The 27,908-nt window shown below is 44.6% G+C and overlaps 1 protein-coding gene across 1 annotated transcript in view; it reads left to right on the top strand.

Moving 5' to 3' along the window:
• Positions 1-20,562, top strand: part of DCT (dopachrome tautomerase) — a 30,304-nt gene extending 9,742 nt beyond the window's left edge. The window contains exons 3-8 of the mRNA XM_054008195.1: positions 2,612-2,712; positions 3,407-3,573; positions 7,515-7,694; positions 7,811-7,946; positions 18,280-18,481; positions 19,654-20,562. Of these exons, the coding sequence (XP_053864170.1) occupies positions 2,612-2,712; positions 3,407-3,573; positions 7,515-7,694; positions 7,811-7,946; positions 18,280-18,481; positions 19,654-19,835 (968 nt within the window). The 3' untranslated portion in view covers positions 19,836-20,562. The remainder of the gene's footprint in view (positions 1-2,611; positions 2,713-3,406; positions 3,574-7,514; positions 7,695-7,810; positions 7,947-18,279; positions 18,482-19,653) is intronic.
• Positions 20,563-27,908: the final 7,346 nt, after the last annotated feature.

Here is a 27,908-nt window from a genome sequence, read left to right as displayed (position 1 = left end):
GCGCCACTGCAGCAGATGCACAATTCCTTGTCAACCCCACCCCCCTCTATGCCCACACATTACTTTTCACTTCACAGCACTCCTGAGTTTCCCTATCACTCCACCCCCTCTCACATCTTGCACAGTGATAGCTGGAGCTACACACCGTTGTGAGGTTTTCCCCTTTTTAACAACAAATAAAGCCTAAGGTGTTTAATGGTACAGCGTTTTTATTCTGTGTTCTACAAAGCGTATAGCAATCAATTCACTCTCGGGAACAGGCTTCTAAAGCATTGTGTTGCACGGATCTTGGGCCCCAAAATTGTACATGGATGTACCAGGAAAGCAACTCCAAAGCAAACGTGTTACTGCCCCTCATTGTCAAATGGTTCCCCAAAGCCTCTCTGATGTTAATAGCAACCTTCTGGGCTCCTCTGACAGCTCTAGCATCTGGCTGTTCAAACTGTGCAGCCAAGCACTCTGCCTCAGTGCTCCACACCTGAGCAAACATTTCACCCTTAGAGTCACACAGATTATGCAAAGTGCAGCACATGGCTATGACCATGGGAATATTATCATTGGTAAGGTCTAGCCTGCCATTTAAACACCTCCAGTGAGCTTTCAAACAGCCAAAGGCCCATTCAACTACCACACGGCACCTGCTCAGCCTGTTGTTAAAACGTTCCATGCTGCTGTCCAGATGCCCTGTGTAAGGTTTCATGAGCCAGGACTGTAAGGGGTAAGCCGGGTCTCCCAGGATTATTATGGGCATTTCCACATCCCCCACTGTGAATTTGTGACCTGGAAAGAAATTCCCTGCCTGCAGCTTTCTGTACAGGCCACTGTTCCTGAAGATGTGTGCGTCATGCACCTTTCCAGATCAGCCTGCATTGTTGTCCGTGAAACACCCCCGGTGATCCACAAGTGCCTGCAACACCATGGAGAAGTATCCCTTCCTCTTGATGTATTCAGAGGCAAGGTGGTCTGGAGCTAAAATTGGAATGTGTGTGCCATCAATCACCCCACCACAGTTAGGGAAACCCACCTCTGCAAAGCATCCACTATTTCATGCACATTTCCCATAGTCACGATCCTATGTAGCAGGATGCGATTTATTGCCCTGCACACTTGGAGTAATACAGCCCCAATAGTGGACTTTCCTACTCCAAATTGATTTGCAACTGACCAGTAGCAGTCTGGATTCGCCAGTGATTGCAACATGCTTCTCTACCGAAAGGGCAGCTCTCAATCTGGTGTCCTGGTGCCGCAGGTCAGGGCCAGCTCAGCACATAGCTCCATGAAGGTTGTTTTACGCATCCTAAAGTTCTGGACCCATGGGTCGTCATCCCACACCTGCATGACAATGCAGTCCCACCAATTGGTGCTTGTTTCCCTAGCCCAAAAGCGACGGTCTACCATATGCAGCTGCTCTGTGAATGCACAAAGCACTGATAAGTTGCTGCCGTCCTTATCACACTCGGGTGCCTGTGATTCATCCTTTGCTAACTTTGCGAGTAACTCTGAGAGTAACTGTGCTGCCATGAGCGATGTCCTCATGACAGCTAACTGCGCATAGAAGAGAAATGCGGGATCCATTCTCTCTCACTGCAGATGCTGGCACGCACTACAAAAGAATGACAGTTGGAAAACAGCGCAAAAGGAAGCCAGAGACCTTTGGAGGGGTGGGACACAAAGTGGTGCATGATGATACATTTTGCACATCCCAGAATGTGCCACACTCCGTTTCTGCATTCCCACAACACCTAGCAATGGATGGTGTCGCCAGGCTGTTGACAAAGGTGCCCCGAATGCGGACACAATCTATCGACACAGGGAGCAAATGCAGACACCCTTTGGTGACTTTGTTTTTGTCAATTTTTCCTTGCTGACATTAGTTTCATCGAAAAAACTTGCCAGTGTAGACAAGCCCTTGATATCTGGATTCAAGTCCTTACTCTGCCATAGATTTCCTCTGTGGCCTTGTGTAAGTCACTTAGTTCCAGATCCTCATAGGTATTTAGGCATCTAACTCCCATTGGCTTAATTAATTTAATTTCAGTGGGAGTTAGGCACCTAAACATTTTGGAGGCTCTAGGCCCGTGGTGGGCAACCTGCAGTCCATGGGCTGCAGGTGGCATATCAGGGTAATCCTCTGGTGGGTTGCCAGACAGTTTGTTTACATTTGCATGGCCGCGCACAGCTCCCAGTAGCTGCGGTTCACCGTTCCCAGCCAATGGGAGCTGCGGGAAGCAGCACTATGTTACCATTGAATAACAGAGTGATGCCATGTTGTACATACGCGACAATAACTATGATTTATGACACAATGAAGATTAATGAAGGGATTCCTTTCAAATTATAGCTGGTCAAACACGGGGAAAATGTGCAAAATGTTGTCTAACTGCCCCCCTTTTTTGGAATGTGAAATTTTGGTGAAAATTTTAATCAATTTAAAAATTTAAAAAAATTCCCACCAACCCTTTTAAAATGTTTATATTTCTGATGGATACCATTCTAGCATGAACTCCATTTAATAAAGCTTTAAACTCATAAAGCCAGTTATGTAAAGTACTCTTTGTCTATTTAACATTAATTGGATGCTATAGTTCTTACTGTGCCTTCCTTTTTGTAGGACCTGACCGCCCATTCACCGCTATAGATTTCTCCCACCAAGGACCTGCCTTTGTTACTTGGCATAGGTACCATTTGCTGCTGCTGGAAAGAGATCTCCAGGTTAGCAACACGTTCTATCTTGGCACATTCAAAGATGCTCACATGACTCTTACTATTGTGATTTTCCCATATTACTTTGAATCTCTATTATGCCAACACAGAGTTCCCTGGCATAACTGAATGTCTGGGCTACATTCCTTAGACAATGACATTTCAGGAATGGTCATTCACTAACCCTGTTTTAAAAGTGAATTTAGCGCTCAGGAGGTCCTGATTGGTTTGAAGACTCCAGTCTTCTATCCCCTGTCCCTCACCCCCTTTAAAAAAAAAACAGGTATTACAAAAGCAGGTGCAATATAATATTTTTACATAGCCAGCATGCCTCAGAGTTCATCAGAAGGTGGTTCAGCCTCTACATTTATTCAGGGTATTTCTGTCGTCATGCTGGGCCGCTCTGTGCCCTTGGTCTCTTTGCCGACTCCCAAGAATGTCAGAATCACCACTTTTTGGGCCATCAGCACTTTCAGTAGGAATCAGAACTAGGAACCACTTAACATACGAGGCCATCAGATGGTACAGTGTATAGTTAAGGTACCGATTTGAATCAGTGACCTTAGGAAGTTGAAACAGTATTCTGAGAAAACTGCAGCGTGGTTTCAAATATTAAAATATAGATGAGCCAGGTATCAGTAACCTCTCTCTCTTTCTCTTTTTAAAGAATGATTTCTTGCTAATAAGTTTCTTTTCATTATAGAGACTGATTGGCAATGAATCCTTTGCATTGCCCTATTGGAATTTTGCCACAGGTAGAAATGAGTGCGATGTGTGCACAGATCAGCTTTTTGGAGCATCAAGACCAGAAGATCCAAGCCTAATAAGTCAGAATTCAAGGTTCTCACGCTGGGCAATAGTGTGCAATAGGTAATAGAATGTGTAGGGGAAACCAGCATTCTAACTAACACTTGTTTTCATTAGCCACTAACAGCATGAACTGCTCTTTCAATTTGCATGAACTGCAAGAAAAAGAACCTAGATTTTCTTGTAAAAATTGTGAAACTTAGTGGATGGGCTAAAGGTGGGGGGTCAATCAAGATTTCCTCAGATATAGTCTGCATTTTTATACTGTTTATTTTTTTTTTATTTGATACAGGACTTTACTTAAAGACAGTAATTTGAAGACTGACTGAGTATTAGACGTGTTTGCCATACTAGAGACTCATTATTTAGAGGAGCAATACTAGTATGTTAGCTCACTTTGCCAACCAAAAGCTCTTGAAAATTCTATCAATAGGAATTTTCCTGTGTGTTTAATAGTGAGCTCGTATTAAACTGAAAAATCTGTGCCTCTTCAGTTGGACTGGAAAATACCAGACATGAGATTCTAGCCCTATTGCAATCAGTGGGAATTTTTGCATTAACTTTAATGAGGCCAGGATGTCACCTCAGATTTAGAAATAGTTTTTAAAAAATGAGATTGAACTGGTTTCTTGCAAAATAAGGCTCTGATCTTGCAATTGACTATAATTAGGCATTTCCCATTTGGTGTCAATGGGGCTTTGTGTGAGTGCAGGGATTCGACTGTGGATTCACATGCAGGATTGGGACTTTAAGATGGACAAGTGGACATTCAGTAACACAGGAAAATATAATACTCCTGTAGCACTTTTCATCCAAGCTTGGAGCGGCATGAAGGCCTTGGGAGCTGCTCAAAACAGGGGCGACAGATTCTTCCTAAAAGTGGGGTTGCCATGAGGCCCCACTCTGTCTGTGGCCCTACCCCATCCCCCGTCTCTGCTCCATGAAGCCCTGCCCCTGACCAAGTTGGAAGCCGGAGCTGGACTGGGGAGCCCGGGCCCCTCCACCTGCCCAGAGTTGCCCACATGGCTCTTACCTGACTCTGGCTTCTGGCCTGGCCAGGAGGCGGGGCCTTGGAGGCTGAAGAGTTGCCTGGACAGCTATGAGGAGCTGTGTACCCTCCATCTGCCCTAGGCAGGAGGCCGGGGGTGGGGGGAGACATGGGCCGGGGACTGATCTCAGGCCCCCCACCCCAGGCAGGTGGACAATCCACAGCTCCCCACAGCTGCTTGGGCTCCCTGGACCACTCTTATCCAGGCCGGGCTTCAGCTTCCGGCCTGGCCGGGAGCGGAGCTTTGCGGGGAAGAGGAGGGGCAGGGGGCCAGGCCCATGGCAAAAAGTGGAAGGGCTAGAAATCAGGCCACTTATATGAGTACCTAAATATCTACTCCGAAGCCTAACTTTAGGCACTGATTTTTTGAAAATCTTGGCCTTTTCATATAGCTGCTGCCCTCATCTTGTCAGTAACATGAAGACTGGGATGGGTTTTTTCCCGAATACTGAAATTTCTAAACTCTTCCTTCACCAGTGTTACAGGAGAGCAATTTTTACTTTTTTATTTCAGTAGACTGTGTATATGCATTTTAATTTAAAATTAAATAGAATCGTCTGGATTCTTTGCAACTGTCATATGAGACTTGTGCTTCACTTCACATCTCCCATGGGGCAGGGGTCACTTGCAGGTTTAAACTAGTGTAAATGGTGAATTCTCTGTAACTTGAAGTCTTTAAATCAGGATTTTAGGACTTTAGTAACTCAACCAGAGGTTAGGGGGTCTATTGCAGGTTCTGTGGCCTGCAATGTGGAGGAGGTCAGACTAGATGATCACAATGGTTCCTTCTGACCCGTAAGTCTATGAGTCTCTTCACCACTTCTATCCCTGGCGTTACAGGACTCCTCACACTAATTGATATATAAACAACACCTGATGCTAGCGGATAACAGCATGCCTGATAAAATAGGATGCAATGCGGTTCATATTCCATCTCTCTCCAAGTAAAAAGGGTGAAGTCTGGAAAACTGAATAACTGTTTACCCGTCAGCTAGTTCCTGCATTTCCACAGCCCACCACCATCCTTACTGCATTGCTCTGGGCCAAGGGCGCAAAGTGAGACCTTATCTATTTTAAGGAAATTTTCGCCAGTGTAAAGATGTAGTTACATTGGTGCAACCCCTGATGTTTATGTGCTGCACCCGTGCAAAGCAGGGCTTATATCAGTGCATTACCAGCATCAGCATAACCCTTGCTTTGCACAGTGCAGTGCTTCTGCATTAGGGGTTTACACTAGTGTAACTACGGTCTATATCAGGGGTCGGCAACGTTTGGCATGCGGCTCACCAGGGTAAGCACCCTGGCGGGCCGGGCCACTTTATTTACCTGCTGACGTGGCAGGTTTGACCGATCGCGGCCTCCACTGGCCGCGGTTCACCATCCTGGGCCAATGGGGGCGGTGGCAAGCCGCGGCCAGCACATCCCTCACCCGCGCCGCTTCTCGCCGCCCTCATTGGCCCGGGACGGCAAACCGCGGTGAGTGGGGGCCGCGATCGGCGGAACCTGCAGTGTCAGCAGGTAAATAAACTGGCCCGTCCCGTCAGGGTGCTTTCCCTGGTGAGCCACGTGCCAAACGTTGCTGACCCCTGGTCTATATAGTCAGGCTGCTGTGATATTTCAGCCCAAACGATTATGGTAAATTTGCAGATGTATCTAAGCCACTGAAAATCAAGCCATAATGGAAGCCCTGCTGTAACTGCCGTATAGCAGGTGGAAGACAGAGCCTCCTCAGGGCAAGTCTGTGAAGTCTGCAAGAGGGAAGAGCTTTGTAAGCTCATCTACTGGAACTTAAAAACTCTGGATTTTCCTTTTAACTTCTTGGGAAGAAAACAAGGAAATCAAAATACAAAAACGTATGTACACTTAATGGAAAAGCTATACATTAAAACCTCAAATGACACGAAATGAGAAAGCTAAGGTTGAACATGTGACCATAAGACGGCCCTGTGAATAATATGGTCTTTAATTACATGATCACACATGTGTCAAAGAATACAATATCATAGATTATCCTCTAAATCTTTACCACATCCATGTGGCAGCTGGTAATATAGTTTTCATTTTTGATGTACATAAACAATACGTTTGTCATATATTAGCGAAAGACCCAATCCTGCGTCTGACTTCATGTGGACAGACACCTGCCTCTGCCTGGAGTCCACTGCAGTTTTAGATTAAGTGTTTGGGGCTTTGTGAAGGTGCAGGTATCCACACACATGGAATCCCGTTGCCTTTGAAATGAATGGAAGTTTTGCCATTGACTTCAATGGGAGCAGAATAGTCTCATATCTAATGGCCTGTTGATGGGGCCACCAGTTGGGGTACAGTGTGGGAGAAACAAGCACAAATACTGTCCCAAGCTTGAGCTGAACAGTGAACAAAGAAAGAAGTGGTGCATAATTAAAGACTCTGGCTTGTACTACAATAAGTCTCTCCATCCCTGCCAAATAGCAGGTGAGGAAGTGTAGAAGGGGCTGCTATGACATGGGCCAGGAGTAATTGTTTTTGGTTGGGCAGCTATGCTACATGTCAGCTAAGGAAGCATACTTGACAGTAAATTAGTGGAACCATTGACATTTAATTAGCCACATTATCCTGTTGAAAGATGTGGCACCCACTTGCTAACATCCATATCAATCTCCTTCATGAGATTTTTAAAGGCGGAAATGTGAAAGTTGGAGCCAGTTCAAAGATGATTCATTTACAAGCAGATTTACGATTCCAGCTCAGATTAGCAGTATGACCATTTTCTTTTCTGGTACAAAACTTCTCAAACCATCTGAGGTTCTGATCCTGCAAACACTTGCATGTGTGTTTAACATCAGGGACATGAGCCATCCCAGTGGTTGTGGTGGGGGACTGAGTGTATAGTGTCTATTGACTCTGTCAGAGTGAACCCCCTCACCCTCTAACATCCTATTCTAATTGTTCCACTCAACTTTGATTTTAATCTAAGCTTGGATGATTACAACCGTCTGGTTACACTGTGTAATGGGACTAATGAAGGGATTCTACGGAGGAACCCACAAGGGAAGTCTGGCGAGCAGCTGCCAACCATGGAAGATATCCAGAACTGCCTTTCACTTCAAGAGTTTGATAATCCTCCTTTTTTCCGGAATTCTAATTTCAGCTTCAGGTTTGTGCCCCAACTCCTATAACTTGTGCAGCCCAAAGATAGCCTTTTATACATACATTTGGAGGTAGTGCTGGTCAATAGATGGTTACTTAACTCTTGTCTTATCGCACACACAGGAATTCCCTGGAAGGGTTTGGTAAACCAGATGGAACTTTTGTCTCCCCAGTGGTGAGCCTGCATAACTTGGTTCACTCTTTCCTGAATGGAACCAGCGCTTCCCCTCATGCTGCAGCCAATGATCCAATTTTTGTGGTATGTCATTTTCCTAATGTTATTGCAACTGAATATGCCTCTGTTGTGTTAATTTAGATGGAATATATGCCTCTGTTGTGTTAATTTAGATGGAATATATGGGCCAATGGTGTTCACATAACCCAGTCAGTGTCCAACATTAAACAGCTTAAACAAGGCCTGGGGTTTGGCATACAGAGATCCCATGGCAAATAAACCATTAAAAATCCTTCCAACCTTTTATTAAAGATATAGAAAAGAAGGAAAACAGTGATAGCCTTTGCAATGTTAAGTATTAAGTAAACCTCTAATTTTAACAATGCCCCTTGTTCCTTTGCATTGTTAACTGGAGAGAGTTTTCAGAAGGAAAAACCCCCATGTGTGAGTGCCTGTTAGATGGTGTCAAAGATGGTAATATTGGTCTTTTTGGGGAAAAGAGAAGTTAGTTGAGATGGGCTGGAGATGTTGTGTTGCTGCTGTCTGATCCAGTTTCATCCCAGATGGTGTTTGGGATTCAGCTGGAGCCGTAGAGGTGGCAGTGTCATCTGGATCCCCCCTCCAGAGATGTCATCTCTGGCCCGGACATCTCTGAGGATCAGGAGGATGAAGGCTAAATGCCCCAGGAGATGGTGGGGGTGGCAGCCATGATGATGAAGCTTTGCTCCAATAGCCAATTTTTCTCCCTAAAGTCTATTTCTTTAAGGACCTATAAAGAGAATGGTGGGTCATCCCCTCATTACTATGTCCACCAATTAGGTCTAGTTTATGACACACCAATGTTGGTTCATTGATTTTTAGTCCCACATTTTATATGTTTACCAAGCATGATCTTAACACCGCCCTTGAAATAAATCAGTAGGTCATTTTGTTTTGACTAATCCAGTCTTTCTGTCACACTTTTGCATCTTGTCCCATCAACATTTATTGTTACAGGTTATGGTGACATCTTATGAACTTATACTCACTTTTTACAGCTGAACTCACAATTAGGGTAAATTTGAAGGCCCAATTGTCACAACACCTCTAAGGCAGTTTTCTCACCAAGAATTTGGAGGATAGAAGTAGTGAAGTTCCTAGATTAAAAATGACTACTTCAAATACAAAATAAAAGTTTTTCCTCTTGTATTTTATATTGCCACATCTACTAGTAATTAAATAAAGTGGGACAAATTGTCAAGACAGTTAGTGCAATCCAAAGTCATAGAATCATAGAATATTAGGGTTGAAAGAGACCTCAAGAGGTCATCTAGTCCAATCCCCTGCTCAAAGCAGGACCAACACCAACTAAATCATCCCAGCCAGGGCTTTGTCAAGCTGGGCCTTAAAAACCTCTAAGAATGGAGATTCCACCACCTCCCTAGGTAACCCATTCCAGTGCTTCACCACCCTCCTAGTGAAATAGTGTTTCCTAATATCCAACCTAGACCTCCCCTACTGCAACTTGAGACCATTGCTTCTTGTTCTGTCATCTGCCACCACTGAGAACAGCCAAACTCCATCCTCTTTGGAACCCTCCTTCAGGTATTTGAAGGCTGCTATCAAATCCCCCCCCACTCTTCTCTTCTGCAGCCTAAATAACCCCAGTTCCCTCAGCTTCGCCTCATAAGTCATGTGCCCCAGCCCCCTAATAATTTTTGTTGCCCTCCGCTGGACTCTCTCCAATTTTTCCACATCCCTTTTGTAGTTGGGGCACCAAAACTGGACACAATACTCCAGGTGTGGCCTCATCAGTGCCGAATAGAGGGGAATAGTCACTTCCCTTGATCTGCTGGCAATGCTCCTACTAATGCAGTCCAATATGCTGTTAGCCTTCTTGGCAACAAGGGCACACTGCTGACTCATATCCAGCTTCTCGTCCACTGTAATCCCCAGGTCCTTTTCTGCAGAACTGCTAAGTCATCTTTTAGGGAAGAACAGCAGCCCTTCAAAGTGGAAGAGTTGCTGGTCTGACACAGCTTGAATTTTAATTTTACATTTAGCTCATCTTATTCTTGTCAATATCTCAGCAGAAGGAGATTTTGAGAGTAGGACTGTATATTTTAGAATACGAAGCCCAGATCCTCAGCAGTAGTTACACACCTAACTTTCACTGAAATCAGACTTAGTCTGGGTTTGTGTCAGTAGTTTATTTGTTTATTTAAAAGTCAGCTCACTGGGATAGGCTGAGGAGCTACATCTCATTTTTGGAGTGTTCTGGGGGATAAAAATCATATAATTTTACTGGTACTTCAGTAGAACACAGAACTTTAAAAATGAATCAGACAGCAATGAGCAAATGTAATTTCAGTAGCTGAGCCTGTTATACATTTCTGTCTCCACACAGCTTCTTGCCAAATTCACTGAGAAGCTTTTTAATATTACGTGTTTCTAGAGCTAGCTGCCTTTGGTAGATGAAGCCATAATTATTGTGTGTAGGTATTAGCCTAAATGACCATGTAGTAGCTCTCCGATTTATTTCCCTCAGAGTTTTTATATCCCTCAGTGACGTTCACATCTTACTCCTAAGCCTCTTTTTGAAAACACATTTAGATTTTTAATGAACGAGGGTCAGCAGTGAGCTGTGATTGCTAGTTCAGATACCGGCTGAAATGAGATGCCTGCTGGGTAGCTGTGTTTTAAAATAAAAGAAACACAATTTTAAAAAATTGAAACAGGAAAAATCTTTATTTCATGATATTATTATTTTATACAGTGGCTTACTTTTCATCAGGTGGTTTGCGGATCAAAGTTTTCTAGTGTGGCTATTGAAGACAATAATTACACCAGTAATGAATTTGGCCCCCTGTCTTGGTACTGGATAGTTGTCTGAAATGGACTTAGCTACAACTTTTTCTAGCAGGTGCTTTGTAGTACGAACAGCACTATTCTGGAAAACTCTGGACCAAATTCAGGGGTGCCGTGGCATGGTGTAAATGGTCTGTTATCAGGTGGATGGAAAGGAGTTTAATTTGGTGTAGTATGCTGTACACAGTAAGGGGGGTGGAAGAGAATGGTGTATAGACAAGAGTTAGACCCTGATCCTGCAATCTCAGGGTGACCTCAGAGGAGCTTCATGTGAGTGAAGGGACCTGCCCTCTCCAATCCAATTGCGAGATCAGAATCTTAAGTTCATGAGGAGAGGCAAAATGGAGGGGGGGCCTCCATCCTATTTTATATGGTATATGACTTATATAGTGATGAGGGATATTTGTATGTAACCCTTCTGCCCATCTAAGTTGGCAGCAACAAGGGCCGGGTTCTGTATCTAGGGGTTCCGTTTCAATAACGCAATGCAAAACCGGCTCGAGCCCCCACCCAGTGACCTGGGACAATTACATACCACCCCCTGGGTGCCTCTAAGAGGCAATACTTCCCCTCTCGCAAGCACGAAGTCTGAGTGTAACAGAAAATGTTTAATAACATGAGGTAAACGACATCAGCATTAAATTGGAAAAACACCACAAACAGGATTCATAACACAAACCATGAGCAAAAAAAAACCCACCCCAGCAAGTTGGGCTGTGTCCTTTCCCTTGGGTTCTTGAAACCAGCAACCCAAGGATCACCAAAGTCCCAAAAAGAAGAACAGGAGTACTTGTGGCACCTTAGAGACTAACAAATTTATTAGAGCATAAGCTTTCGTGGACTACAGCCCACTTCTTCGGATGCATATAGAATGGAACATATATTGAGGAGATATATATACACACATACAGAGAGCATAAACAGGTGGGAGTTGTCTTACCAACTCTGAGAGGCCAATTAAGGCAGACTGCTGAGCTAGAATTGATATGCAAACTAGACACAATCAACTCCGGTTTGAATAAGGACTGGGAATGGCTGAGCCATTACAAACATTGACTATCTCCCCTTGTAAGTATTCTCACACTCTTTAACTGTCTGTACTGGGCTAGCTTGATTATCACTTCAAAAGTTTTTTTCTCTTAATTAATTGGCCTCTCAGAGTTGGTAAGACAACTCCCACCTGTTTATGCTCTCTGTATGTGTGTATATATATCTCCTCAATATATGTTCCATTCTATATGCATCCGAAGAAGTGGGCTGTAGTCCACGAAAGCTTATGCTCTAATAAATTTGTTAGTCTCTAAGGTGCCACAAGTACTCCTGTTCTTCTTTTTGCGGATACAGACTAACACGGCTGCTACTCTGAAACAAAGTCCCAAAAGTCCAACAACCCCCCCCCCCCAAGTCTCTGTCCCTGGTCAGTGCAGCCCCAGAGTTCGGGGAGGGGTCACGCAGGGTGTTAAGGGGCACCTTACATGATCCGAGGCCAACGGGGTTCCGCCGCAGCCTTCACCACGAGCTGCTCCACTCCACCAGCTGTCCCGTGGGCCGCTCCCACAAGGCTCCGCTCTGCTCGCTGCTCCTCCAGCCGCTCCGCTCCCCGACCTGTGAGTTGCTCAGCTCCACTCCAACCGTCCCGCAAGGCTCCACTCTGCTAGCTGCTCCACCAGCCGCTTAGCAATATAGCTTCAGGCTCCCCCACTAGTTAACACAGCCTCAGTGATCTGAGCTCTTTTGTGATTTCAGCTCTTAGTAGGGGAGCCCCAGTGCTAGTGCACCATTGGCCCAAAGTGAATTCAGCTCAGCAGTCTGTAACTAGACTTCTAATGGAATCAAAGTTAGCTCTGACATTCAACAGTGGAGAGAGGAGGTAGTGCAATTGGTGTTTCAACCCCTCAGCAAGGGGGCCCATACCATCAGATGCAAATACCTGTCCCCATCCTCTCTCAATTCACTGGGTTTTGTAACCCATGCCCCTTGACAAGCAAATGCTACTTAGGTAATGGTGGAGGACTCACTCAGTCCTTCTGTCATACAACAGTTCCACTGGCCTTGATTCACAGAATCAGGGTAACAAAACTTTATTCTTCCTGCCCCAATAACAGAGAAACTGGGGATCCCACACCAGCCAAAGTAACCACTTTGAGTTGCTGTTGTTTCATGCCAGGCGAGTAGGTGTGCCTATGCAAACAAGATCAGCCCCTGGAGTTCTTTTCCACACTCGCCATAATTCACCACCAGATGTCAGGGTAGAGCTCATCCTGACTCTGCTTACATGTACAAACATGGTTAAACCTTATTATGGTATTTGGATGCTATCTGCACCTTTACACTGCTTGTAACATTGTAAAGAATAAAGAGCAGCAAGGATATTCTTTTCAGCAGGGATTGTGCTCCTCTCTGTTTGGAAAGCACCAATTACCTTTTGGGCCCTATCACAGTCCAAATAATATTTTTCTTTAATTTTGATTTAAAAAGACTCCCCACACCATCCCAATCCTCTGGGCACTTTTTCAGATATTTAAAATATATAGGTGCCGATTCCATGGGTGCTCTGGGGCTGGAACAGTGACCCAAGGAGCAGAGCCTCCCCCTCCCACCCAACCCTCCTGCGCACCATGGATCAGCTGTTCCGCAGCATGGAGGAGGTGCTGGGGGGGGAGAGGAACGGGGGGAGGAAGAAGTGGGGGAGGGAGCAGAAAGAGATGGGCAAGGGCAGGAGCGGGAGGGCAGGAAGAGGTGGGGGGGCGTGGCTTGGAGGAAGGGGTGGAGTGGGGGCCGGGCCTGGGCAGAGTGGGGGTTGAGCTCCTCCCGGCAACTCAGTAAGTTGGCACCTATGACAAAATCAATGAACTCTTTCCCACACCATGTTGCTTAACCCAACCCACCACAGAAGCCTAAGATAATAGCTGAGGCTTGCAGGTTCTTTTGGACCAATGAGAGAAATGAGTTCCAGAGTCAAAGAGCTTATTGGAAAATGTGCTGCCATTCTCTGTCCTTCTAATCCTGTGAGCTGACTGTAACTGTGGCAGAGGGGATAGAGACTGCCTCTCAGCCATTTTGGTCCTAAACCACTTAGGGCTTTATAAACCAAACCCAACATCTTACACATCACTGGACAATGGCACTGAAGCACTAGTGCAACATTCTCTCAGCGTGAAGCACGGCTCAACGGGTGGGGAGTCGAATTCTGAACTAATTTAAGGTTTTGAATGATAAAGGGAAACCCCATATAGATCACAGTATAATAGTCTAACCTTGAGAAGACACAAGCATGGATAACTGTAGCAAGGGCTTCATCTGTAAGAGGTGCTGGGGGGAGGTAGGGAACGGGGGGAAGAAGAGGCTCGATTCACACAGAAAGTTAGGAGTGGTGACACTTAGGTGCCTAGAAAATCACTGGGATTCACAAAGCCTGAGTTTGGCATCGAGGCTCCCTATACAACGAATGGGGTTCACAACAGCCAGCATGCTAGGTGGCTCCTCACGTAAGCTAGCCACTGGGCGATGCTAAGCCAAGGGGTGTGTGCTAAGCCCTGCCCTCTCTCAGAGATAGGTGCCCAAGTCTAGGGTGTAGGAAGGCAGCTCCCTCTGCTTAGCATTCTCAGCTGCAAACCCTCTCTTGGCATTAGGCAGGGGTGGGAGGAGGAGCAGGAGCTCCCTCATAACTTTCAGCCCAGTGGTGAGGGTATTCACCTGGGATGTGAGACACCACTCCTCCCCCCGCCCCAGTTAAAGTCCCCTCTACATATGAGGGGAAAAGGCATTTCAACAAGGATCTGTTACCTCACAGGTGAGTGCACTAGCCACTGGGCTATGGGATAGTCTGACGTGAAGCTCCCCAAGTCTCTCCTGGTGATGCTTTGGATAACTAATTTTAAAAAGCAACAAAGAGTCCTGTGGCACCTTAAAGACTAGCAGATGTATTGGAGCATAAGCTTTCATGGGTGAATACATCATGCGTCTGATGAAGTGGGTATTCACCCATGCAAGCTTATGCTCCAATACATCTGCTAGTCTTTAAGGTGCCACAGGACTCTTTGTTGCTTTTTACAAATCCAGACTAACATGGCTACCCCTCTGATACTTAATTTTAAAAAGTCATTACAGGAGGGGGCTGGAACCTGGGCCTCCCAGGTGAGTGTGCTAATCACCAGACTACAGAGTCATTCTCCCACTTGCTCTTTCTGTCCTGATGTTGAAGCGGTTCCACTGTGGATAAATAATGGAAGAATCATGGGGCCAGCAAGTGAGAGAGAGAGAGAGAGCAAGTGCGAGAAGGACTCTGTTGCCAATTGGCTATAACACTCACCTGGGAGACCAAGGGATCAGGCCCCCTGCTCCCATTGCTCTTTCATGATTTAGCCAAAGTAGAGCAGCTTCAAAAGGAGAAGGCTGAGGGAGAATCAAATTGGAATATCCCATAGCTCAGTAGTTACAGCACTTCCTGAGAGGAGGCAGAGGTGAGGTCAAATTCCTGTTCCCCTCAGGTGAAGTGGGGACACCCCAGATTAATACCCTAACCACTGGGCTAAAAGTTAAGAGGGAAGGTGTCTTCCTCCACAGGGCCCTGATCTGGTAGGTGAGCTTTGAGCATGCTTACTTGATTGGGCCCTGCAGGCAAAATAAGTGGATGAGCTAATCTGCCCCTTGTTACTGCACTGTCTGGGGCGTAGGCAGGCCCTCTCAGAGGTCCAGAGAGGCCCGGACCACTTCCAGCTTTGAGGCCCCTAGCCATAATAAAAATTAAAAATGATAACACATGAAAACAAAATAAGGCACCAAAAAGAGTGAGACATAATTTGAATACTTTTTTATTTAACAAATGCTTTTCTGGTCCAATAGGGATGCACATAAAAACAAGTTGTGAAACTTATCAAATGTCAAAAAATTAACAAGTGTCTAAAATTGAGGCCCCCTTTGAGCTTCAGGCCCAGGCCAAATGGCCTTCCTGCCCTCTCCCACACCCCCCAACTGGCCTTGGTCTTAGGCATGCAGATGACAGGTGTGGGGCTGCAGTGCTCAGAGCCGGAACCATGGTGTTTAAGGAACTTTAATTACAAAAATAGGGGTGCTTGCAGACTTTGGGGGCAGCCGAGTCAGGCCTTTGTGAATTCCAGTGAGGCCCAATTCTGGGACACCTAAGTCCTTTTGTGAATCTAGCCCAGGGGTTGGCAACCTTTCAGAAGTGGTGTGCTGAGTCTTCATTTATTCACTGTAATTTAAGGTTTCGCGTGTCAGTAATACATTTTAATGTTTTTAGAAGGTCTCTTTCTAGAAGTCTATAATATATACCTAAACTACTGTTGTATGTAAAGTAAATAAGGTTTTAAAAATGTTTAAGAAGCCTCATTGAAAATTAAATTAAAATGCAGAGCCCCCCAGACCGGTGGCCAGGATCCGGGCAGTGTGAGTGCCACTGAAAATCAGCTCGTGTGCCGCCTTCGGCATGCGTGCCATAGGTTGCCTACTCCTGGTCTAGCCCAAAGAGTCTTGCTACCGTTGCTATCTGAACATGCCGGAACAGCCAAGGATGAAATACTTCTCTATTAGTAGCTCAGCTTAAGGAAACTCAGAATTGTCATTATGCTGAAAAGGATTGGATGTTGTAAACGTTTCTGTAAACTTTGTTCTAAACCCTTCTTCCTCCCTGCTATATGTCCATTTTGAGAGTCTCTCTTTCTCTGGAGTGTATGGGCTCCCTCTGGTGGCTAACCAAAAACTTACTCTCTGAAGAAATACTTGCATTTGAAAGGCTGAGCTCAGCCCGTTTTAACCCAAAGTCATAAACTCCTAGGCCAAGCTTTGCAAAAGTGAGTGCCTAGATTTAAGGTTTTTAGGCACCTAAATAAGTGGCCTGATTTTCAAATGTGCTGAGCACTCAGAGAGAAAATTAGTGAGGAGGGAAAACAAGAAAAGAGAATGGAAAACTATGCATTTCAAAAATTGCAGTGAGGAGAAAATAGCTCACATTAAACAACCCTGGACAACGCTGTTCTTCCCTGGCAGCTCCTGAATCTTTTGTACCATAGCTGAAGTGTTTTGAACTTGGCATTATTGATTTGACAGACCACTTTCCAGATCTTCTTCTTGCCCACATACAGAGATCACCTAAGCTCTTTTCCAGTTCATCGGGACCTTCTGTTTCCAGAGAATTTTTTTTAAAGTGCAGAATAATTTGTTTTTTGTGTCTTTGCTGCATCAGAGTTCTGGGAGGGTTAGCAATGCTAATTGGAAGACTGTTTCCTGAAGACTAAAACCTAAAGAGTGAGGACTCCTATGGCCAAATTCATAATTTGTAATTACACCCTCATTGGCCCCTAAAACATGTATGTTACACCCACTTAGACTTCATAGAGACTCTCCTAGACTTGGTTTTTAGACTCATATCCACTTACCAAGGTGTAACTGGCACCCTCCACCCTTTACACATCTCCTCGGAATTTGGTCCACTTAGTATGAGTCGCAGAAAGCCTAGGAGTACGTCTACATTTGAGCTGAAAGGTTTGATTCCCAGCTTGTGGAGACGTAGCCATGCTAGCGCTACTTGAGCTAGTGCCTAAAAGTAGCAGCATGGCTGCCGCAAGACAGTTGGCAGCTCAGGGTATCTGCCTGACTATGTACTCAGGGGGCCGGGTGGGATTATACTTGGAGTGGCCAGGCTGAGCAGCCACCTGTGCCACTACGGATACATTTTGAAATGCAGAGCTAGCTCGGCTATGTCGGCGTGAGCTGGGAATCACACCTTCCAGACGCACCCTAAGATTGTCCAGTTTGGTGTAACTCAGACTTCCAGGGTCAGAGGGAGCAGTGTAGCAAGAAACACACCTGTGTATAATAAAACAGCCCCCGTTCTACTTCAATTGACATCTTGGTAATACCTTTTACTGGCTCCGTGGCATGTAAACCAGACCAACTTAGCTTCCCTGCCCTTACCAGTGAAAGGCTGATCCAGTGGGCTGGAAAGTCTGGCCCTCATTTCTCTTTAATCTTTGTCTTAGATTAGGGCTCAATTTTAAACTGTTTTATGAGCCCATGTAGGGGAATATACATCCCCTGCTCAATGAATGGCCTACTTGCATTGCAGGTTACATTATATGGAGCTAACAGTCGCCACCAGGTTGCTACTCTACAGCCGGCACAGGTGGGCAGGGAGTGGGCTGTCATGGTGAGGGAGCCAGCAGAACCAAGGCTCTGCTCTCTCAGTACACTGGTCAACACGGCTGCCCCACCACCTTGGGGAAAGTAGGTGCATGAGGAGAAGAAACGGCCAAGCTTCCTTCCCCGGTGGGACTAAATTGTGACACTTGGTGAGTCGTAGCTTGGGCCTTGCTGGGCTCCTGAGGCAGCGCAGCAAAGTGAAGGGCAGATGACAAGGGGCCAATCCAGCTTCTAGGGAGTTCAGCACTCTTCAGTGCGACAGCATCCGCACGCCTAATTTGTGATATTTACTGATATTTCCTACTTCCAAACCGATTGTGTCCTGGGGATTCTTTTAAAAGCACAAAATGTTGGAAGCTGTTGGAACCAGAAAGGTGTTTATGTGTGTGTGTGTGTATTGAATTGACAGGTCCTTCATTCTTTTACGGATGCCATCTTTGATGAGTGGATGAAACAATTTAACCCCTCTGACAATGCTTGGCCTCTAGAGCTGGCCCCTATTGGGCACAACAGGATGTTCAACATGGTCCCTTTCTTCCCTCCTGTGACCAACGCTCAACTCTTTCGAGCTGCAGAACAACTTGGCTACAGCTATGCCATTGACCTGCCAGGTAACTAACAGAAGTGCTAAAGGAATTGCAGAGTAAGAGACTGGGCCACTCAACTTTTCACATAAAGATCTTCAGATAACTGAGCATTAAGAGCAACATTTTCATAAGCACCTAAGTCACATTTTTCAAAAAGGGCTTAAGGAACCAGGGGGCCCAAGTCTCACTGAAAGTCAGTGTAGGGAGAAGATGGCAGTAACTGACATCAGGAATACATAGGGTAAAATTGTCAGAAATGCATAAGTGACTTAGAAGTCTAAGTGCCCATTTTCAAAAGAGACGTAGTCACTTTTGAAAATGAGACTTAGGGTACAGCTACACTGCAAAAAAATCAACCCCCCAAAAACAGGAGCAGCAAGTCTCAGAGCATGGGTCAGGCTCACACCGTAGGGGATAAAACTAGCAGTGTAGCTATTCGGGCTTAGACTAGAGCCCAGATTCTGAAACCTAGGGAGTTGGGAGGGTCCTAGAGGCTGGACTCCAGCCTGAGCCCAAATATCTACACTGCTATTTTTAGCCCCACAGCAGAGCCCCGCAAGGCCGAGTCAGATGACCCGGGTTCTGCGACTTGCTGCTGCAGGTCTTTTTCTGCTGTATAGACATACTCTTTGGCTTCTAAATCACTGAGATGCTTCTGAATATTTTACCCAAAATAATCTTCTGAAAGGGACAGTGAAAAGACCAGGTAAAGATGTTCTGCCGTGTGGGGGTGGGATGGACGGATTGATAAGAACATATTGTGTTCTAGCACTTCACACTAGTGAGTATTGCTGAAATCATTCATTTTTCCTTATTTATCTCAAAGCTACCTAAATAAATAAAATCCTGACCCGAAACTTGCAAATTGTCCATCGCGAGGCTTTTTAACTATGTGCTCCTCTCCCTCTTTCCATTGTCCTTCCTGTCTCATTCCTTTCATTTGTTACACTCGCTTCTCGTATCTAGTTTTACATTAGATTATAAACGCTTGCAGCAAGGATTGTGTTTTATTGTATGTTTGCACATTGCCTACACAATGGAGCCCTGACCCTCACTGCGGCCTTTGGGTGCTATGGCAATACAAGTAATAATAGTCCTACTGTTGTTAAAGTCTAATATTTGCTCCTCCTCCTTTGTGATTTTACAAGCAAAATTATTCCCATTCTATAACTCAGACATTGTTTCTGTATTTACAGATTCACTTGAAGAAACACATGCTTGGGCTATTACGGTTGGATCCACTATTGGAGGAGCACTGATAGCTTCAGTTGTACTAATTATGCTGCTTGCACTCTTTCAGCACAGAAGAAACAGAAAAGGTTTTGAACCACTGATGAATGCAAGATTCAGCAAAAAAAAATATACAGAAGAGGCCTAGTGCTGTAGCATTGCGTCATCAGATTTACCTGTAGGAAACTAACCTGATTAGTTGTTCAACTCTTAGCCAAGTGCTGAACTAACAACTTGACCCACATTCCTTTGCTAGACAGCTAGCTACATTGTTCTCACCTCAGTGGCCCTGTACTTTTCCTGTCATTTGGGATCATCAGTCTCATGTCTTCAAACATTTTGAAACAACATACGAGGTACATGTGCAGCCTAAGACAGGATAGAGTTTTCCTGTTGCCAAAGATTGTTTGTAGTTTGTGATGCCCAGGTTTGGATCACATCATCGGAGAATCCTGAAGCCAGAAAAAAAAAAAAACAAAGACAAATGCAAATATTTTTCCTAAATATTTTTCTAAACTAACAGTACTGTGATAGGCAGAATTTCATTGACTATATATCTTTGGATAGTAGATTTATATACAGGAATAAAACAATATTGCAAGTAAGTGATGTTGCTTTAAAAAAAGGACTCAAATATTCCACGTACGATTCTGCAAATGCTCTTCTGGGGGTGTGGCTAGATGGTATATTTTAAGGAATATGTGGGGACAGTTTAAGCCACAGAATGAGCTCTTAATTTAAATTGCATAAGAACTAAAATAAACACCAGGAAACTCCCTAATTCAAATTCCCCATGTCCAAGTAAGTAATGAGCAGGAATTCATTTCTAACTAAACAGACACACCAGGGGCCTGTGGCAGAGCCTGAATCCTGCACCTGTCCTTCTGCACATGGAAACTTCTCAGACTATGCTGAGAGGAAAGAGGTGTGTGTGTGGGGGGGTGGGGGGGTGTCAGACACAGCTGAAATGGTTGAGGATTTTCAGGAAATTGTCAGGAGATGGCAGTGTTATGAGTACCAGAGAAGCAGGAGTGAATGTGTGTTTGTGTATGGATGGCAGAAATTAGATCATAGATATGTAGGACCCCATGTGGTCCTTCCCAAATGGCCTCACAGAACTGTTAAGGCCAATCCCAGCAGACAGAGGCGACACATGGGGGGGGGGGGGGGAGACGCAGGATCCCATCCCCACCCCAGATTTGCTGCTTAGCTTTTACTGAGCATGCTCACTAGGGTTGCCAACTATCTAATCGCACAAAACTGAACACCCTTGCTCCACCTTGCCCCACCCTTTCCCCAAAGTCCCACCCCTGCTCCACTCCACGTCCCCCCATCGCTCACTCTCCCTCATCCTCACTTGCTCATTTTTACAGGCTGGAGCAGGGAATTGGGGGGCAGGAGGGGGTGAGGGCTCCGGCTGGGGGTGCGGGCTCTGGGATGGGTCCAGAAATGAGTGGTTCAGGATGTGGGAGGTGGTTCTGAGCTGGGACAGGGGGTTGGTGCATAGGAGAGGGTTCGGGGTGTGGGCTCAGGGTGGCGCTTACTTCAGGTGGCTCCCCAGAAGCAGCGACATGTCTCTCGGCTCCGAGGCAGAGGTACAGTCAGGCAGCGCAGTGCAGTGCACACTGCTTCTGCACACAGGCACCACTCCTGCAGCTCCCATTGGATGTGGTTCCTGGCCAATGGACACTGCGGAGACGGCGCTCGGGGTGGGGGCAGTGCACAGAGTCACCCCTGCTGTGCCTCTGCCTAGAAACCAAGGGACATGTCATCACGTCCTAGGAGCTGAGCGGAGCCATGTAGGGAGCCTACCTTAGTCCTGCTGCGCTGCCAAATGGACTTTTAATGGCCTGGTCAGCAGAGCTGACCGGAGCCGCCAGGGTCCCTTTTCGACCGGATGTTCCAGTCAAAAACCAGACATCTGGCAACCCTAATGCTCACATGGACTGAACATGCTCAGGTTTCAGAGTAGCAGCCATGTTAGTTTGTATCCGCAAAAAGAACAGGAGTACTTGTGGCACCTTAAAGACTAACTAATTTATTCTGTTCTTTTTGAACATGCTCAGTTACACTGCTGAAGCTGGCTGCCCTCACTCTGCCCCCCTACCCCCCATTGGCAGGCATAGGTCCTCTCTACAGGCAGCAGTAGAGAGCAAAAACATTTTCAGTCTTTTGTTACTCCAGCTGCTGCCCTTCCCTACCCGTGTAATATTGGCACATGTCACTGGCACTTTATATATTCATTCACATTATGGAATAGCATGTTATTTTACAGCCTCAACAGCTAAATCCTCACACCAGGAAGAATTTAGCTCTAGTATGTTCTCTCATAGGCTTCCTCTACTGAACAATGTCAGCTAGAGAAGGAGTCCGGTATTTCAAATTTCCCTCTAAATTTTGTAGTCTCTTTTCATTTCAACCTATACAGATTCTCCTGCATTAGTGACTTGAAAAAATGTTACTCTTGAGTATTGAACAAATTAGTCCTAAAACATTTTTCAAAGTGTAGGATGCAGAAATTAAGCCCCTCACCTGGAATGACTGAAATGCTCTTTAGTTTTCCAAGCCTCTGGGTATGGGAGGAGGATTAAAATAGGATTTGGTATTCCCCACTCTTGCCTCTTGCTTTCTTCACTAGCCTGTAAGTAGCTTGGCTTAATATTGCATTTGTATCAGGGTTTTGCCATATGTTCTTGAGATCACCTCTGTTCCCATAATTTATTAAGTCCTGGATGGATCTTGTAGGCTTCAGTGGATAGTACGTTATATTGTTGGAACTACTCACTGCTATGCTTTACCTATGGTATCTTTTATGGTACAATTTACTGTGTTGATTTCTAGAAAAATTAATCTCTGTTTTAACTAGCTGAATAAACATTTGGCATGTTAAAGGACTTAGTATTTTGACAGTGGTAGTATAAATCTAACTGTAAAGCACACTAATCATGGAAGATATGTGCAAATCTTGTTATATACTTAGCTTTCTTTGCATACATATGTCCTTATTGTAATTTCTGCTAAGTGCAAAATTTGTTCCTAAAATACTGACTTTGAGGATGTGGGGATGTTGTATATGCTACATTAAATATATGTCATTATATGCAATGAGTCATATTTTAAAGTATATCAGCTTTGATTACATAAGCAAAATATCCTAACTCAACATACATCATTCAGTCACATGATGCATTGTAAATGTGGGGGGTTTTTTGGCTCTCCAATAGCTCTTGTGCTCTGACTTACTATTACATTTTTCTTAATCAGTATATATAGCATTCCAACTTTCATTGAAAGTTCTCATGTGCTGGAGTGTCTGTAGTAAAAAATACAAAGTTGTTGGTAGATTGTTTATTACCTATCTCTGCATCATTTAATGTGAAGTACAACTATCCTCACAAACAGGGCAAAGAGAAACCAATGTTGCAATGAGAGTTGAGCCAAACTAAATTTGTGAACCATTCAGTTGTACTTTCATAGGTTAGACTTAGATTCCATTTCTCTGTAAGGACCTCTTGCTGATTTGTTTTAAATTCCTGGTGTGCTGAATGGAGTTTAAGTGTTGATGCTACAGCGTATGCAATCATCAGCACCAGCACAGGTCAGTGATTAACATATTCTAGCTGCTGTGGACTCAAAAAAAGTAGTGAACATGAAACTCCAGCAACCAATTGACCTACCTTTACTGGAAACTAAATACCCAGGAGTGGAGAACATTAAGGGCAACATTTCGTCCACTCCTGTGAAAGGATTTCTTTGGATGGAGCACTTTTTTCTCTTTCTTCCTTGCTGTCCAACCACTGGGGCTGAATTCTGGCTGGTGCTGTGCATAAACCTACAGCAAAAAAAACTACCATCAGGAATTCAGGTTGGAGTCTGGCACCTCTGAAACATGATGAAGAGACTATCTGCCCCGTGACAGGAACTGTGGATGGTCATTCTGGGGCATGGCCTAAGTGCCAATGGGATGGTCCATGTGCTTTATGTAGATACACGCCCTGATCTGGCAATGATCTATATACACAGCCTCTCAGCCAAATTATTCCTATTCTTAATGGGATTTAAGCCCAAATTGGGGAGGTTGATGCCATCACCCATTCTTTGCTTTTCTACTGTATGGGGAGCAACTTTAATTGCTGCTAAGTATTTCACAGACGCCCTGACTTCATAGGAGACTGCTAGAGGGAGTGCACTCAATCAGTGCGCTCTCTGGCTACTTTCAATTCTCAGCTAAGGCCACCAGTTCTTGAGCTGTGAGCTTGCTACCCACAGTCACTTTATAGCACCACCCTTGTTTCCCACCTGCAGCCTTTTTACTCCCACAGGCCTCTGTAAGTTCTAGACTGGCAGAATGCTGAGAATGCTGTCCCACGATGGAATGTGCTACCTCCTGTCACCTGTGCGAGATGGATTCTAAGGTGCATGAGCAGCAATCTCACACTGGTGGTGAGATGGGGAGCTACTTTCAAATTAAAATGCCATTTTCTCTCCTGGAAGCAGGCCACTCAGCTTACAAGATAGTGCCTTCCCACTGTGCTAACCTGGTGGGCTTTCTAATAGCACAAGCTGAAAAAAAAAATGCCACAAGCATTCACTCCCATTCTGCTTTTCTTCCTAGCAGCCTGCGGCTGGACTGAAGGCAGTGATAGGATGCAGTCAGGAAAAGGGCTAAAAATGTGACACTAGAAAAGTTTTTTAGAAGAGGCCTTCACTAAGGGCAAAGAAGTACATCTGGCAAATGTCTGTGCTCATTCAGTCCTTGTCTGTCTGCTGAGAGAACCCACTGTGATGGTGTTTTCTGTGATCTGGACTGTAGTCTCTCAGGAGTGCAATTAATGCATAAGACTTAAGTTCTGCCCATTAAATAATAATAATAATAAAAAAAAACCAACCCTATGCCAAGCAATCCAGTTTCAATCCCTCTTTGCCTATGTCCTTGGCATCATAGCTGCAGCTTTAAAGATGTCCTTATTGTTGCAGTTACTCATACTAATAGTGAAAGCATGGCATAATCTGCTGTACATAAAAGCACTACATGCCCTCTTGTGGCTTACTTGAAAACCACCTGGAGACATTGTAAAGTTCTCTGCCTCATTTTTCTTTAAAGTAGTTTTCCAGTATAGCAGCTGAGGAAGGATTGTAAGGCAGTGGCTCTCAACCTTTTCAGACTACAGTACCCCTTTCAGGCATCTGATTTGTCTTGCATATCCCCAAATTACACCTCACTTAAAATCAGACATAAAAATACAAAATCAGACATAAAAATACAAGTGTCACAACACACTATTACTGAAAAATTGCTTACTTTCTCATTTTTACCATATAATTATCAAATTAATCAATTGGAATATAAATATTGTGTTTACATTTCAGTGTATAGTCTATAGAGCTGTATAAACAAGTCATTGCCTGTATGAATGTTTAGTGTGTACTGATTTCAGGCTACATAAAAAGCACAAGTGTTGTAAAACTAGGTAGCTATTTAGATGAGTTGATGTACCACCTGGAAGACCTCTGCGTACCCCCACTTGAGAACCACTGTTGTAAGGAATAACATTGCATTTGGCTCAGGAACAGGGCTGTATTGGATTCAAAAATTTGAACCAACAAAATTTACATGAAGCTCTTTCAGGAACAAAGCACAATTCATATGCAAATAAACAAGTGATGCAGTGAGTCGGTAACCATTTTGATTTTCGTGCACGGTTGAGCGGGTTTAACTTGATGGCTAGATCAAACTGTAAAAAGAGAGAAGAACATTTTATGCCACAAGACACAAATATTGGCAAATGTCTATAGGTTTTCCTAGTTAATGATGGCATAATTACCTTGCAGCTCCAAGTGGCTAAATCCTTCTGTAGGAAAGTTGACAGTGAAAATGGAAGCTCTTGAAAGAATCTGTGAGAACCTGCCCGGTAAATTAACCCCCGACCCACTAGGTGGATAGGAATGGTCAGGGTTCTATTGGGACGTTCTGGGAAAGCAGCAGCAGCCAGGGAGCAGCGCCACTTCAGAACGTTAGTTATGACATTGACGAGAAGTTGCAAAACAATTCTCAACCACCTGCTTTCGTTAACGTCTGCTGAATTTTCTTTGGGGCAGAGGTTTTCCAGCCACTACAGGGATGGAACCAAATGAGGAGGGGGAGAGACACACACACACACACATGGGCCATTCCTCTCTGTTGACAGGTGATTGTTTAAATGGAAAAATGTGATTAAAATCCATGTAACTATTTTTGAGTTATGCCAGGCTGAAAAATACCTTCCTTACTTAAAAAAAAAGGGGCCATGTTCTTATTATCCATTTAGTTTACCAAGTGACACAGCACGCTGGCAATTTTCAGAAAGACAGAAAGGCAACAGCCCTGCCCTGAAGAGCTAAGGCCTTGCAATGAGCTTCACACAGGTAGGCTGCTGAACGTACGTGGAACTCATTGCAAAGTCAGGGCGACAGAGCTCAATCTTGCAAACAGTTCCTCCTGTGAATACTGTTACCAACATGCAGTCATATTATGCCAATGGGAATTCCCAGGGAACCAGCAAACCTTTACTGGACAGCACACAGTCAGAGAAGGAGAATGGTGAAAGCAATGGGCTCGAGTGGTGGTATTAAGCAGATATTTTTATTAATTTCATGACTGTATGTTGTGAGCACATACATCTAATTCAATAGGCTGTACAAAGACTTGCTATTTCTCCAATGCTCTCAACCACGGTAACGTACAAGTAGAATTAATAAAAGCCAAGAAAACAAACTAACTTATTCTTTCCTTTGCATTTCCCAGAGAATTCCTCTTTTCCCTGACAATGTCTTTTAGAACTGGGATTTGCAAACTTGTCATCCCGGCGGGGGGGGGGGGGGGGGAAGAAGGAGAGGAGGGGAGGCATCTAAAGAGAGAAATGCTCTCACAGAGACTGCCCCTGCAATTCGCAAGCATACAGACTATTTCCCTCTCACACATGACTGTGTCATATTGCTGTGGCAGGTACAGCAATTATTTACATTCAAAAGTCAGATGGGGAAACGATTTAGGCCTTTTTAGCTGCTTTTAATGCAGTACTCAGACAGCTACCAGAACAACTGGAAACCAGGAGAGCTGGAATCATCTGATCTGCAAGACCTCTGCATAACCTGGCTGAAGGGCAACCAGCCAGCCTGTGGTGAGAAGTATCTAAGTTTGTAAGGGCACTGAAAGTGTTGAGATCAGCTTAGAATATGTTTTGCTTTTATTTCATTTGACCAAATCTGACTTGTTGTGCTTTGACTTATAATCAGTTAAAATCTATCTTTGTAGTTAATAAATTTGTTTGTTTATTCTACCTGAAGCAGTTGGTTTGAAGTGTGTCAGAGACTCTCCTTGGGATAACAAGCCTGGTACATATCAATTTCTTTGTTAAATTGACATACTCATATAAGCTTGCAGCATCCAGTGGGCATAACTGGACACTGCAAGACGGAGTGTCCTAGGGTTGTGTCTGGGACTGGAGATATTGGCTCGTGTCATTCAGTTGCACAATCCAACCAGTGGTTGGCCAAAAGTGCTCACTCACGTATCTGGGAGCAGCTTACATGCTAGAGGCTGTGCATGAACAGCCCAAGAGCGGGCGTTCTCACAGCAGAGCAGGGTAAGACTGGCTCCCAGAGTCAAGGATTGGAGTGACCTAGCAGATCACCGGTCCAGATAACACCAGGGGAACGTCACAACCAGCTTTTCTGGAAACAAGAAAATGTGGGATTTTTAACAGAATGACAATTTATCCTTTCATTAAGACCAAATGGATCTTCTCTTCCTTATGGTGAAATGCAATCTCAGGAAGACAAACCTCACAATTCTGCAAATAAATATCTCATTTTATGGATTTTCCATTTTTAGAACTCATCATTTTTCAAATGCCACATTCCAATTAAAACAATCTGAGCTGGGGCATATGCAGAGAGATAACATAACTCAAATGTTCAGTTGCACTATCTCTTATCTGCTGGCAGGGAGGAACTGTCCCCCGGGGGGCTGGACTGCAATAGAAGAGCAGAGAAAGAGAAGTACATTTCTATTAAAAACTAGAAAGAAACTTCCTGGAAGAAAAAAAGATGTTTTTTTTCCACCCTTGCCCCTTCCCTGCCCTATTATAACAGGTCTGCAGATTGACTACATCCTGTTTAGATGTATGCCTCATACTGTTATCCTGGCAGGTGAAACTGACTAGCTTTCAGTCAACACCTT

The sequence above is a fragment of the Malaclemys terrapin genome, chromosome 1 (genome assembly GCF_027887155.1).
Source record: "Malaclemys terrapin pileata isolate rMalTer1 chromosome 1, rMalTer1.hap1, whole genome shotgun sequence".
In the NCBI taxonomy this organism is placed as follows: Eukaryota; Metazoa; Chordata; order Testudines; family Emydidae; genus Malaclemys; species Malaclemys terrapin.
This window is presented reverse-complemented; position numbering and strand designations above follow the sequence as displayed.